The sequence below is a fragment of the Paramacrobiotus metropolitanus genome, unplaced genomic scaffold, assembly GCF_019649055.1.
Source record: "Paramacrobiotus metropolitanus isolate TYO unplaced genomic scaffold, Prichtersi_v1.0 Parri_scaffold0000315, whole genome shotgun sequence".
Lineage (NCBI taxonomy): Eukaryota > Metazoa > Tardigrada > Eutardigrada > Parachela > Macrobiotidae > Paramacrobiotus > Paramacrobiotus metropolitanus.
The window spans coordinates 1-11246 of NW_026570535.1; the positions used below are offsets into that span (position 1 = coordinate 1).

The 11246-nt window shown below is 45.3% G+C and overlaps 5 protein-coding genes across 5 annotated transcripts; 2 read left to right on the plus strand and 3 right to left on the minus strand.

Moving 5' to 3' along the window:
- The first annotated feature begins 6 nt into the window (after positions 1-6).
- Positions 7-2569, plus strand: LOC129602031 (uncharacterized). Its single transcript, XM_055500972.1, has 4 exons — positions 7-150; positions 617-1035; positions 1303-1769; positions 1934-2569. Exons 1-4 carry the CDS (start codon positions 28-30, stop codon positions 1999-2001), a joined length of 1077 nt encoding a protein of 358 aa, XP_055356947.1. The 5' UTR covers positions 7-27; the 3' UTR covers positions 2002-2569.
- Positions 2570-2745: 176 nt separating this feature from the next.
- On the minus strand, positions 2746-4059 carry LOC129602040 (uncharacterized). The gene has a single exon (XM_055500985.1). The coding sequence runs from the start codon at positions 4057-4059 to the stop codon at positions 2746-2748; it is 1314 nt and encodes a 437-aa protein (XP_055356960.1).
- Positions 4060-4623: 564 nt separating this feature from the next.
- On the minus strand, positions 4624-6941 carry LOC129602032 (dnaJ homolog subfamily C member 8-like). Its single transcript, XM_055500973.1, has 8 exons — positions 6548-6941; positions 6124-6346; positions 5920-6014; positions 5787-5858; positions 5671-5715; positions 5543-5589; positions 5397-5472; positions 4624-5180 (listed from the first exon to the last, which is right to left on the minus strand). The coding sequence occupies exons 1-8, from the start codon at positions 6635-6637 to the stop codon at positions 5040-5042; spliced, it is 789 nt and encodes a 262-aa protein (XP_055356948.1). The 5' UTR covers positions 6638-6941; the 3' UTR covers positions 4624-5039.
- A 408-nt stretch (positions 6942-7349) lies between these two features.
- LOC129602043 (uncharacterized) lies at positions 7350-8257 on the plus strand. Its single transcript, XM_055500988.1, has one exon. It carries the CDS (start codon positions 7488-7490, stop codon positions 8088-8090), a length of 603 nt encoding a protein of 200 aa, XP_055356963.1. The 5' UTR covers positions 7350-7487; the 3' UTR covers positions 8091-8257.
- Positions 8258-8969: 712 nt separating this feature from the next.
- LOC129602044 (uncharacterized) lies at positions 8970-10556 on the minus strand. The gene is made up of 2 exons (XM_055500989.1): positions 10041-10556; positions 8970-9907 (listed from the first exon to the last, which is right to left on the minus strand). Exons 1-2 carry the CDS (start codon positions 10554-10556, stop codon positions 9086-9088), a joined length of 1338 nt encoding a protein of 445 aa, XP_055356964.1. The 3' UTR covers positions 8970-9085.
- Between the last annotated feature and the right edge of the window lie 690 nt (positions 10557-11246).

Here is an 11246-nt window from a genome sequence, read left to right on the forward strand (position 1 = left end):
GCGACACTGCCAGAAGCGTCGAATACTATGCGGGAACATGTGTTTGCGGTGATCGCACATCAGACCAGTCAGCCGACGACTTATGAAGCTTTTGCGACGTCCTGTCAACAATGGCTGCGTGATGGACGAGAAGGGATTTTCTGGAGAGAGGTATATGGATATTACAACCATACAGTGTTTGCATTTACTGTACAAAGTATTCACTTAAATTTTTGATAGCATGTAGCGGATATTCTTACTGTTAGTTCATATAAATTTCTTATAGCATAAATTCTAATATTGCTCGTACCACTTTCGCGCTGTGTGCTTAAATAGTTTATTTTCTTACATTTTATTCACAAGGGTTTTTCTTGATCTCGGTTACAACACTTATTTTCCTAATTTTCGTAATTCTGTTACCGGTATAATGCAGTAATTGTAGTAGAAGTACTTAATGTTTTGCTAGCTGTATATGTAGTTTTGCTACTCTTAATAGTTAACTCTAATTTCACATTTATCACAGTGCGATTGTTTAAATTGACGCGGTTTACGTGTGGGATTTTTTAACATGTCATGGCGAAGTACGTAATGTTGAAAGTTGTCGTTGTAGTCAGTGTTGAAGTTCTGTGTTTTGCAGATGTTACACTTTATCAACCGCCGCGTGGACATGGGTGTGTGGGACCAAAGTCGGTGTTATTACTCAGTCGACGGGACGTTGTATGATCCGGCTCATCGGCAGCGAACGGAGTCGGATGAAGAAGTGCAGGTGGTCAATGTGGTGCTGCGGGATCCGCGTCGCCGACGCAACGTGGGGAATGTGGAGCTGATTGTGGTATCAGATGATGAGATCAGTGTGTCGACCAACGGAGGGCGGACCATTGATTCCACACGGGCCACCAACGGGACCGGAGATTCCGATCGGGAGATGAACGGGCTGTCGTCAGAGACCGATACGGATGCTACAGAGTTCCGAGATCACTGGGATCGCGAGATAGAAACCAGCGATGACCACATGGATGTGAGCGAGGATTCGCGAGCGCGAGCGCAGTCATCCCGGTAAGGGCGGAATGCGGTTCACTTCACTCTAAATTTACATCTTATTAGGCGCTTAGTAGCGGCGCAATAGTTTCTGGAATTTTGTGGTTGAAAATGACGAATGATTTATTAAGTTGGGATTTTCCGTTTAATCTTTGTCAACATAATTTATTGATTGAATTACGTTGAGTTACATCAAGCATAGTTTACTGTTCATCTTTTTCGTTAAGTTTTTACCGTTCTTGCTTTTGGGAATTATATTATAAAGGATTGTTTCATTTTACTTAGACGCCGTGACACTCCGGATCCGCGTTCGCCCTCGCTGGACCGCAATATCCAACGTGAAATCCAGCGTCAGCAACCAATGGTCGTGCATTCCATCAATTCCATTCACATGCGTCGACAGCAGCGGCGCGGCCCGGAATCGCGTCAACTGCACCGTCAGGAAACCTCACGCCCGGTGCGCAGTAGCGCCAGCAGTCGCAGCGCTGCCGAGCGTCGCCGCTCGGTGCGCCAGGGGCGCAGCACGACGACGACGAGCCGCAGTTCGCGGGTGATGCGCCACGGTCTGCGCGGTACGACGCGCTCCACACGCCCACGCGACGACGAGGATATGGATACGGAGGGCGAGGGCGATCCGCTGCCGGTTCCCATCCCGTCGCGATATCCGCGCAACCGCATACTGCAGCGAACGGCACGCGGGGATTCACCAGATCCGCGACACCGCAGTTTTGCTCCCAGGCCGCGTGCGTCAGGTAAACGGTTGTTTTTTAATGGCGGAATTTTGTGATTTACGTACTTGTGTAATGTTAGCTTGCAAGACGGTAATGTTTATTGTTTGCGATTAACCGAATAGTTTTTGTATTAAAGTAATGGTTTTATTTATTGCTTTAAATCTTGACATGGGTTTTCGTTGCAGGTTCTATGGAGCGCCGTCCTATGTCGGGACGATTACGCAGCGGCGGCAGTCGCCGCAATCGTTACTAGTGAACGCGCGTGACCTCACGCGAATATTTTATTTTTCCTCGATGGAGGAGATTGGTGTGAGAAGATTTGAAAGGACTGCAATAAGTGCTTGGGATGTGGAAAGTGACAAGGATGACCAGTGTTATGTGTTATCTTTGTGTCTTTCAGCGTTCGATTGACTAATAATTATTTGAATTAACCTACCTGACTCTTGGAATGGATCCAAATGCCAGCAGTATCGTTTTCTTTTTCGCTTCTGTTTAACATTTTGCAGATGTTGTTGTTTCTCTTGTCGTTGGTTTTTTTGCTGATGAATAGAAATTTTTTGTAAAGACCCCCTAGCATTTTTCTCTGAGATATTATGCAAAAATCGTAAGTAAGTGTGCTTTTTTAAATGCGGGTTTTATTGTGATTAAGTATCTTTTCGGGTTTGATGTTCGGGTTGTGAAACCGATGCGTTTCAACTGTTATAGTGTAGTAAAATTATTTGCAGTTAGAATTTTGTATTGCTACTTGAAAGTTACAAACTGGGTCGTGTCAATTTTGCGTTCTTAATCGAGCGAAAAGCTTCCAAGTCGCCGGTTTACTTGATTATCTTTTTTAAAGATACAGTTTACCAATTGATACGGACATAGAATGTTATATTTCGTGAGCAGATGCAGTGGAACAAGAAGTTGACATTTGCCGGTTTACTTACAGAAATGTACACACAATTAAACATTCAATTAATACGGAAATAAAACTGTTTGTTTTCACTTCAGTGAACTACGTGGCTAATTTATTTACATGGCATAAGAATGCGTTGAAATCATTCAAAGAACTTCCGCCTGTTGTCCACACTTTCCCGATAATTTCTTTCCATTGAGCACACTTGTCCGCAAACGGCGATACACCATGCGTTGAATCCCAACCAGCAGCTTTATTAATCCACTCTTGGATCTCGTTCGCCGGTACCACGCGGGCGTCCGGTCCGAGTTTGGTCTCAGGCACCGTCACGCCCACGCCGATGCTGGCCTGCCACGCGGCATTGGCATGCTGATCAGCGAATCCCGGCCACGACACCATGGGGACACCGCAGGTCAATCCTTCCACCGCGCTGTTCCATCCAGCGTGCGTGATAAACACCGCGACAGACGGATGCTGCAAAATCAGTTTCTGCGGCACCCACGGCAGAATCAAGTGGCCGCCGCCATCCGGCTGCCGGTCCGCTGGTAAATACTGATGCAGCGGCTCGGCCAGTGACCAAATATACGGCCGCTGCAGTGCGGTCAGTGCGTGGTGGATTTCGGCTATCTGAGCGGGCGCGGCTCGGACCACGGTCCCGAATGCAAAATAAATAACCGACCGCTGTGGATGATCATCCAAAAACGTCTGCACTTTTTGCTCCGCTGGAGTGAATTCCTTCTGGACCGTCTCTAGGGGAAAGAGTGGTCCCACATAAAATGTTGGGAGATTGTCCTCGCGGGGTGGAACACTTTCCCGGAAATTATTTACGATGCGTCCAAAGAGAAACGGTTCCGCGCGCTGTTTCAGCGCCAGCCATTTGCCGATGGCTGACTTTTCGTCTGGTCGCTCTGTGTGGGTCTTCTGTGAGCGATTGCGAATTTCCGAAGACGGAACGAATTCGAAGCACGGCACGCCGCGCTGGTGACCGGCCTCCGGCACGAAGCCGACCAGAAAATGGTCAAATATCACCGCATCCACGGCTGGCATTTTCGTCGCGCCGATTCTGGTCAGTTCTGCATTCTGAAGCGCCTCCCCATTGCGGACAGGCATTTCTCGTAACAGTGTTTCCACTGCCGGGCGGATGAGTTCCATAGCAATCAGGATTCTTTCCAGTCCCGGTGTGTTGGACACTTTTGCCACATCATCCGGCAGTCCATCGTCAATCGGCAGTAAATGAAAATGCGGATTACTCTGGTATTTCAGGATATTGCGATCTGTCAGTTTGGGGACAAAGGATTTCGAGATTGTCACGGTGACATCGTGGTGTTCGGTAATGCGGTGGGCAAATTCGAGTAGCGGGATCAGGTGACCCATGGCCGGTGCATTAATAACGAGAAAATTTTTGCGATCCATCTTACAGTTAGGGTGTTTCAGCGTTGGATCGCATGCCACTTGCAAGAGGCATCGGCAATAATCGAAATCAACTATTAAACGGTTTAATTTAGCGCAACGTTTCGACTATAAGCGGCGGTAGAGTAGTACTTAATTATAATCGGCCACAGATGTGCCGGACCAGCTAATACAGATAAGATAGCATTGATGCTGATAGATGACTGCACTTGATTTAAGGCAATAAAATTAATGCGCTTTCTGTAACCTTTTCCAAAGTATCTTGGACGTCGTTAAAAGTGCGTACGTACTTAAATAATTTAGGTTATCACCGTATACACCGGCTCGAAAACGACTGGGGATTTGCGCATGACTTCACATTTTCCAGCTACAGTGTACCAGCAGTACAGACACAATAATATTTTGCAACTGCATAGCAGCATAGTGCATACGAATTCTACGGCATATTGTATTGATTTTAGTACGAATATATCAGGTGCTGGCAGTACAGGATATTTGTGTATAGTGGAGGCATATCCGGTTAGAACTTAAAATCGTTTGCCTGTTCAAATATTCATTAATTTTCCACAGAAGCGTTCTGCAGGATTGATGCAGTATCATCATCATGCATACGCCGTACATACTACGTAAACATCGATGCAGGCTATTAGCAGGCATGCATCACATGCATTTTTTACCGTTTAGTGCGTTTATGCATCTGGTCTTTGTAAACAGTATCATTCCAAAAAACAAAACCAGAGCACTTGGTAGAGCAGTAGCAGTAAATGGGCAGAATTCAACGACACAAAAACAATCTGACGCAATGTGCAATACTCTTCAGTTTCCAGTCTTAAATGAAAATAGAATGTGAAGTGAGACGGCATACGGTATTTGTGTACAAAGATTTCACCAGCAGAACGTATGAATAAACATGCATTTCCAGTCGAATAAACGGTCAGTGATCTTTCCATAATCCACCAGGATACAAGAACCCATTTTTGTAATCAGCTCGGCTTCGCTTCACGCTGTTCGGCTTTATGCTTTGGCGGCTTATAGCCTAACGGTTTAGTTGGTCTAGCGGTATCACCGGTGGTCTTTTTGGTTTGAAATGTGCGCCAGCTGTCCACACGCTGAGTACGAGAAGCCTAAAATAATACAAATTAAACCTTTAGAACACAGAATTCATAAGCAAATAAAACAAAATCAAATTTAGATAGTCACGATCATCCTTTCAAAAGAGTTTGACATTTTACAGCTTTTGTACAATTTGCCAATTTTTGTTACAAATCTAAAGCGGTCACAACTAGAATGTTTACTTTTAACTCGCGTACGTTTACGTAAATAATTCAATAACAATATACCTCAAAATTTTTCTGCCATTCTTTATCATCCTTCTCCTTTTCCTTTGCCTCTTCCTCTTCCAGATGTTTTCTTTTTCTACAAAAATATCAAAACAAATATTAAAATGATAACTCTTTCCGAACAGTTTATGTACAGATACGCGTACTTTTCGTGTGCGTTTTTCGTTTCCTGCTCTCGTCGCTTTCGTTCGAGCTAAAAGAAACAAAAAACCACATATATCACAGATGACACAAAAATCAAGCCTCTTAGCAGAAAAGGCTTTAGACGACTTACATCTGCAAATAGCTTCATCGTCAACACATAGACGGCATGTTTGTACTGCAAAATAAGCACAGTAAATCACAACTGGCGTCGAATGTGTAAAATAAGTAGTCATCGTATCAACTTACCTTCTCAGGATCATCCTCCTCCACAGCACCGGATTTGCCTTCCTTTCTCAGTTTCTTCTTCTTCTCCTTAATCTACCGGGCAAATGAGATAAAATTAAAAATTGTTTAATTTTTGAATAACAAAAGCACCAACCATCTGGTCAGTTCGGCCTTTGGCTTCTTCCACAATTTCCATGCATTTTTTGTATCCTTCTTCGATTTCCAGAACCTTCCAAGCCTTCGCCACCGCTAAATTTTACAAAAACATAATGAATTAAAATAACTTACAAATCACAAAAAAATATAACAATGCTGCAAGCATTAAAACAGAAGAACGGGTGAAATATTATTTTTTTACCATCGAAAGCTTTCTGCGCACGATCATCATCGGGATTCTTATCGGGATGGACTAAAATGGACAATCGACGGAACTGCTTCTTAATCTCATCCAGGGGCGTTTCGGGCGTTACCTGCAGGACGTCGAAGGGATTGAGATTGGCGTAGGTGGAGCCCGGACGGCACAGACGATCGATCTGCTGTTTGGGTGTTAATTTGCTGTCCTGCTTCTCAATCTCTTTCACCTGCAAGTTTCAAACACCCTCCCCTAGATTTTCTACCTTTACTTGCCTCCAGTTATTTACATACACAAAGAATGAAAATTCACGACAAATATGAGTGAAATCGTAATTAGTAGCCAAAGAGTCAAAAATACTAACATCAAACGAAGAACTTGCTAAGGTACGAGTATCTGTAGTAACCTGTAACGTGTAACATGTGCATACCTCGGTGAAGAAGCTCTGCAGTACTTCATCAGGGGCCCCGCTGGATTCCGCTGGACCAGCCGCGGATGAATCCTCTGTAAACGAGCTCATCTTCGATATGTGACAAGAGATGACAGACAGACACAGGGTTGCGCGCTCTGGCTGCTGTCAGTAATTACACTATCACGAAACAAATTAGGTATGTGATCAACGTTACTCCTGTCTCCTCCACTCACGCAGGCCTCCACCAGCCACTTGACGGACAGATTATCATCCAGGTGATTCCTTTACGTTAAAATTCAAGAACATAACCCGTCTGTATATCAGATTAGAGAAACTACTAATTTGGGTTATTATCCTGAAAATATCGAACGGATTCTGGCATTCTGCTGGTCTTAGCGTATGTTTTGATGAGATGATGACTGCAAGGCAGCAAGGGTTTCGAAATTAATTACATAGGCAAATTAGCAGCTGCAGTAGCGCAGGGCGTGTGGTTACACTGGCTCACCTAATGGCCACGGCGTCGTTTGACTGTGAGTGTGAAATTGCCAACCGCCTATGGTTGTAAACCAGACTCGTTAAGCGTTTCGTTTATTTCCTAGCATTTATGCAACGCAACTGGATCAGTCTGGATGAATCGTATTCTCCACATTTTTGCTTATCCCAGTCTTATTATTTACGTACATATTTTACGTCTCGGTAATGCCAGTCACCAGAAAATCACTGTGACCGTTTTAATACTATCGCTGCGGCCGTTTTACTTTACTTTTAATACCGGATTTCCTTCAGTTTCTTTTTTATAATATTCTGTTCCTTACCGGGAGTCGACAATTTTGCGATCGTACTCTACGAGTGCCATAAATGTTAATTTTTTTGCTGACGTCAAACTTTTTTACGCGTGTATATATATGAAGCACCTCAGGTTTTACTGCACCCTCGCAGTTTTTAACCGCCATTCATTATGCCGTCGTTACCGGCGCCCACCCGCAAAGGTCGCAATGACAGCCTGGAGCGGCTCATCGCCGAGGACTCGCAGGAAGATTTGCAGATCCTGCAGACGAAAAGCAGCCACAAAAAGAAACAGGGGGCACCGCGTGTCTCCATCAATCACCGCGGCAGCAGTATCACCCTCCCCACGGGCGGTCCCACCCCGGCCGACCGTCTCCTGGGTGACCCCCGCAGAAAACGCTACCGTGATGAGAGCGCCCAGACCGGCCCCAATGAGCAGGAGAAGAAACTCCGTCAGCAGCAGCTGAAGCTCAAGAAACTAACCCAGGACAATCTCCGCCTGGAGACTCAAGTGCGCGGCTACGAGCAGCGCTTCCGCGATATGCGCCACGACGCCGCCTACCATGACCTTACGGGCGGGGAGCATCCCGATGGCGGAGTGTGCGCGCCGGTGAAGGATGCTTGGCGATCGTTTAAGAATCTCTTCTATACCGCATGGTTTCAGTGTTGGTTTAAGATTCAGGTGAAGCTGGAGGAGAAACACCGGCAGTTGTCCAAGGAGGAAAATGATGCCGGGAAGATGCAGCAGGAACGCGAGAGTATGACGGATCGGTGATCATAGTGGTGCGGCTAATTGCTGAAGTTGGGTAAAGGCCAGAGAAATTGTTTTTTTGCTCATTACTTCGTATTTCGTTAAGGCGAAAATGTTGTCTTTTTGTGAACGACTGTGATAGATTGCTGGAATGTTGTGGTTTTGATGGGGTTATGTTTTTGTTTTTATTATGACGGGAAATTTTTGACCTGACGTTTGACAAGTTGGACACAGACATATTTACATAAGAATTTTCCATAAGAATTTCAGTGAGTTGTTTACCCATCTATGTGCTAATTCAGAGACGTCATACTAATACGACTACGTACTACAAACAGTACATACCATAATGTACGAGTACTTACTGACAAATTAATGTGAGTACAGAACTGTTTTAATTTTACTCATGTTTGTTATGGTGTCTGGCGGACTGATTATGCAGTTAAAACAGTTTTCGGTGAAAATTATGTGGGATTGTAATTATTATCAATTCAGTGGTAAACACGATTGATTAATGATTCATCGCCGACATTTCGTCTGTAGATAAACAACATGAAAGGAAATGATGCCGGTACTTCCTCTTCTGGGCATCATTACACTAATACAGTAAGTGCCTACTCGTTAATGCTGTAGAAGTACAGACCGACCGGCACCTTCAACATTGTCGATTGCTGCGAAAATTAATGCCATAGGTACCAAGAATAATTTGACATCTGTTCTTTTGCTGTCGCTAGACCGGAGTGATTTTTGCACTATTCTCGCAAATTATGTACTTTCTTGACAAGCGATTTAGTTTCCAGACAACCAGCAAATGTCTTGTAAAGAAATCGAATTGTCTGTGGAGAAGTGGCATTGTTTCTGCCGCAGAAATAAATAGCAGTTACAGTAATGTTGCAACATTTATTTCCCATAACCGCGCTTTCTTGCACAAAAAGTGCCGGTAAAGTCATAATATAGTACACAAAAAATACTGTCTCAAAAACCATCTACCATATAAAATATGCATGTAAACACAAACGTTATTTTGACGGTTGACTGTCAATATGATACGTCCCGATATCAACAATCAGCTCCTGTAGCGCGACATACGAACTCCCGCCCTTCCGCACCGCGATCTCCGTCATCTTGCGCGCCATCTTGGCATTGCGCCGGAACGGCTCAATCATCATGGCGCGCCCCGTAGCTCCGCCCACCTTCAGAATCACCTGCACGATCTCTTCCGCCGTCACCAGCCGCGTAAAAAACAGATCCGTATCGGGGATCTTGAGCGCCATGCCCTCTTTGACCAACAGCTCCGCATCCCAATGTTGATCCCCAAACAACGGCCACGCCACTACCGGCACCCCGCCCACGATGGCTTCCATCGTGCTGTTCCAGCCGCAATGCGAAATAAATAAGCGGGTGGCGGGGTGTTTCAAAACCATCTTCTGCGGGACCCACGGCACGATAATATACTTGAGATCGCATTCAAACTGGTTCTCCATATTGGCTAGGAGTTCCTCCGGGAGGTACTCCTGTTCCGCGGTCTTCAGCGACCAGATGAACGGCCGCTGCAGGGTCATCAGGGCTTTGGCGATCTCCCGGATTTGGTCCTGCGACGGAATGGCCATGGAGCCAAAGGACACGTATGTCACCGTATTGTCGGTGCGGTTGTTAAGCCACTGCCGGATCTGGCTGAGGGTGACCTTATTGCTTAACGGCTGTTTGGCGTTCTTCCCGGTGTCGGCTTCCGGGAACAGGGGTGCCACGAAGCGGACCGGTTTGCCTAGGACAAACGGGTGCTTTTCGATGGTCTTGGTGGTGTTGGGCTCGAATTCGGTGACGGAGTTGATCAAGACCGACTGCGCCACGGAAATTGCGTTAAGGTACGCTAAAGTGTTTTCCTTGAAGATGGCTTGGACACCTTCGGCCGAGCCGAAATCATGACGCTTGCAGAACTCTTCATCACTCAGACACGGTGTACTTTCTTCCAACCTCCAGGAGTTTCAACAAAATAATTCCCGGACTAGGATTGAAGATGTGGAAGGGCACGCCGCGGTCAAAACACGCCACGGCATACGCGCCCATCACCAGATCACTGATCACCGTATCCACCGGCCATTCCATGGTCCCCGTAAACAATTGGGATTGGTAGTCGCATTTCTGATTGTCCTTCGACCCCACTGGCATAGTTCGGTAGATCTGTCGCATCACGGTGCCGGCACGCTTCAGATTGCTCATAAACCGAGCCGGCGTCAAATTCTTATCGTCCTCATCGGTTAAACCGTCCATTAAACCCAGTAATTTCACCGAGGAATCGGAATCATCCTGGTGCAGCATTATCTCCTTTCGGCGAATGGAGGCGATTTTACAGTCGGACACGAGAAACGTGACATGATGGGATTCCACCAGCTTCTTACCCAGCTCCAATAAGGGTGTGACGTGCCCGAATGCCGGGTACGGGACCAACAGGACGTGCTTTTTCTTAAAGGTCATTGTTGTTACCGTCATTGTGGCTGCTTCGGATTAAGACTCATTAACAAAAAACTCGCAGCTACCGCTTCGTCAACATATTGATTTTGTGACTATTTTGTGGTTGGTTTGTATGGGGTGTTTATTTTTCTTATATTTCCGACGGATTTTTCGCTTTTTGCCCTGTAATCAGCACATGTCGCCTGCGGGTTGCAGGCGGGCCAATCAAGACAGAAATTGTCTTTTGGACAGTGTAAGAGCTTGTCTCATCGGTACTGAACGCTATGAGTCAGCCGTGGAAGTTTTTCTTGTAAAATGTTTTTGTTAAAACAAACGACCCTGGGCGAAATGTTATAAGCGTGCGTCTGTATGACCGATGACAAAGCTGGTGCTTTCTCGGACTTCAAGGTTTTGCTTTCACAAACTATCTTGGCAATTCATTGATAAATTTTTCTGTTCCATGAAAAAAATTATTTGCTTATGCGTTTACTATAATTATAAGAGTTTGATTGGTAAAACTAGGTAGGTGACATTAACATGACAGCCAAAGTGACCTTTACATCATTCGGTATCATATTAACTTGTTGTCTACATGCACAACGCAAATTCCAAGCCATATTATTTTTACAATAAATGTAGAAACTTTATTGACATTTTTTAACTTCAAAACGGAAAAGTCACAGAAGAAGATGGAAATAATCTCACTTTATTGTTAGCACTACGCCCAGC

Bases quoted from the DNA above. Each gene is read 5' to 3' on its own strand.
- LOC129602043 (XM_055500988.1), top strand. From the start codon at position 7,488: ATGCCGTCGTTACCGGCGCCCACCCGCAAAGGTCGCAATGACAGCCTG.
- LOC129602040 (XM_055500985.1), bottom strand. From the start codon at position 4,059: ATGGATCGCAAAAATTTTCTCGTTATTAATGCACCGGCCATGGGTCAC.
- LOC129602044 (XM_055500989.1), bottom strand. From the start codon at position 10,556: ATGACGGTAACAACAATGACCTTTAAGAAAAAGCACGTCCTGTTGGTC. The intron at 9,908-10,040 runs GTTGGAAGAAAG...TCCGTGGCGCAG, and splicing joins TTTTGTTGAAACTCCTGGAG to TCGGTCTTGATCAACTCCGT.
- LOC129602032 (XM_055500973.1), bottom strand. From the start codon at position 6,637: ATGAGCTCGTTTACAGAGGATTCATCCGCGGCTGGTCCAGCGGAATCC. The intron at 6,347-6,547 runs GTATGCACATGT...TGAAACTTGCAG, and splicing joins TGCAGAGCTTCTTCACCGAG to GTGAAAGAGATTGAGAAGCA. The intron at 5,590-5,670 runs GTAAGTCGTCTA...TGTTTCTTTTAG, and splicing joins CGATGAAGCTATTTGCAGAT to CTCGAACGAAAGCGACGAGA.
- LOC129602031 (XM_055500972.1), top strand. From the start codon at position 28: ATGCGGGAACATGTGTTTGCGGTGATCGCACATCAGACCAGTCAGCCG. The intron at 1,036-1,302 runs GTAAGGGCGGAA...CATTTTACTTAG, and splicing joins GCGCGAGCGCAGTCATCCCG to ACGCCGTGACACTCCGGATC. The intron at 1,770-1,933 runs GTAAACGGTTGT...TTTTCGTTGCAG, and splicing joins TCCCAGGCCGCGTGCGTCAG to GTTCTATGGAGCGCCGTCCT.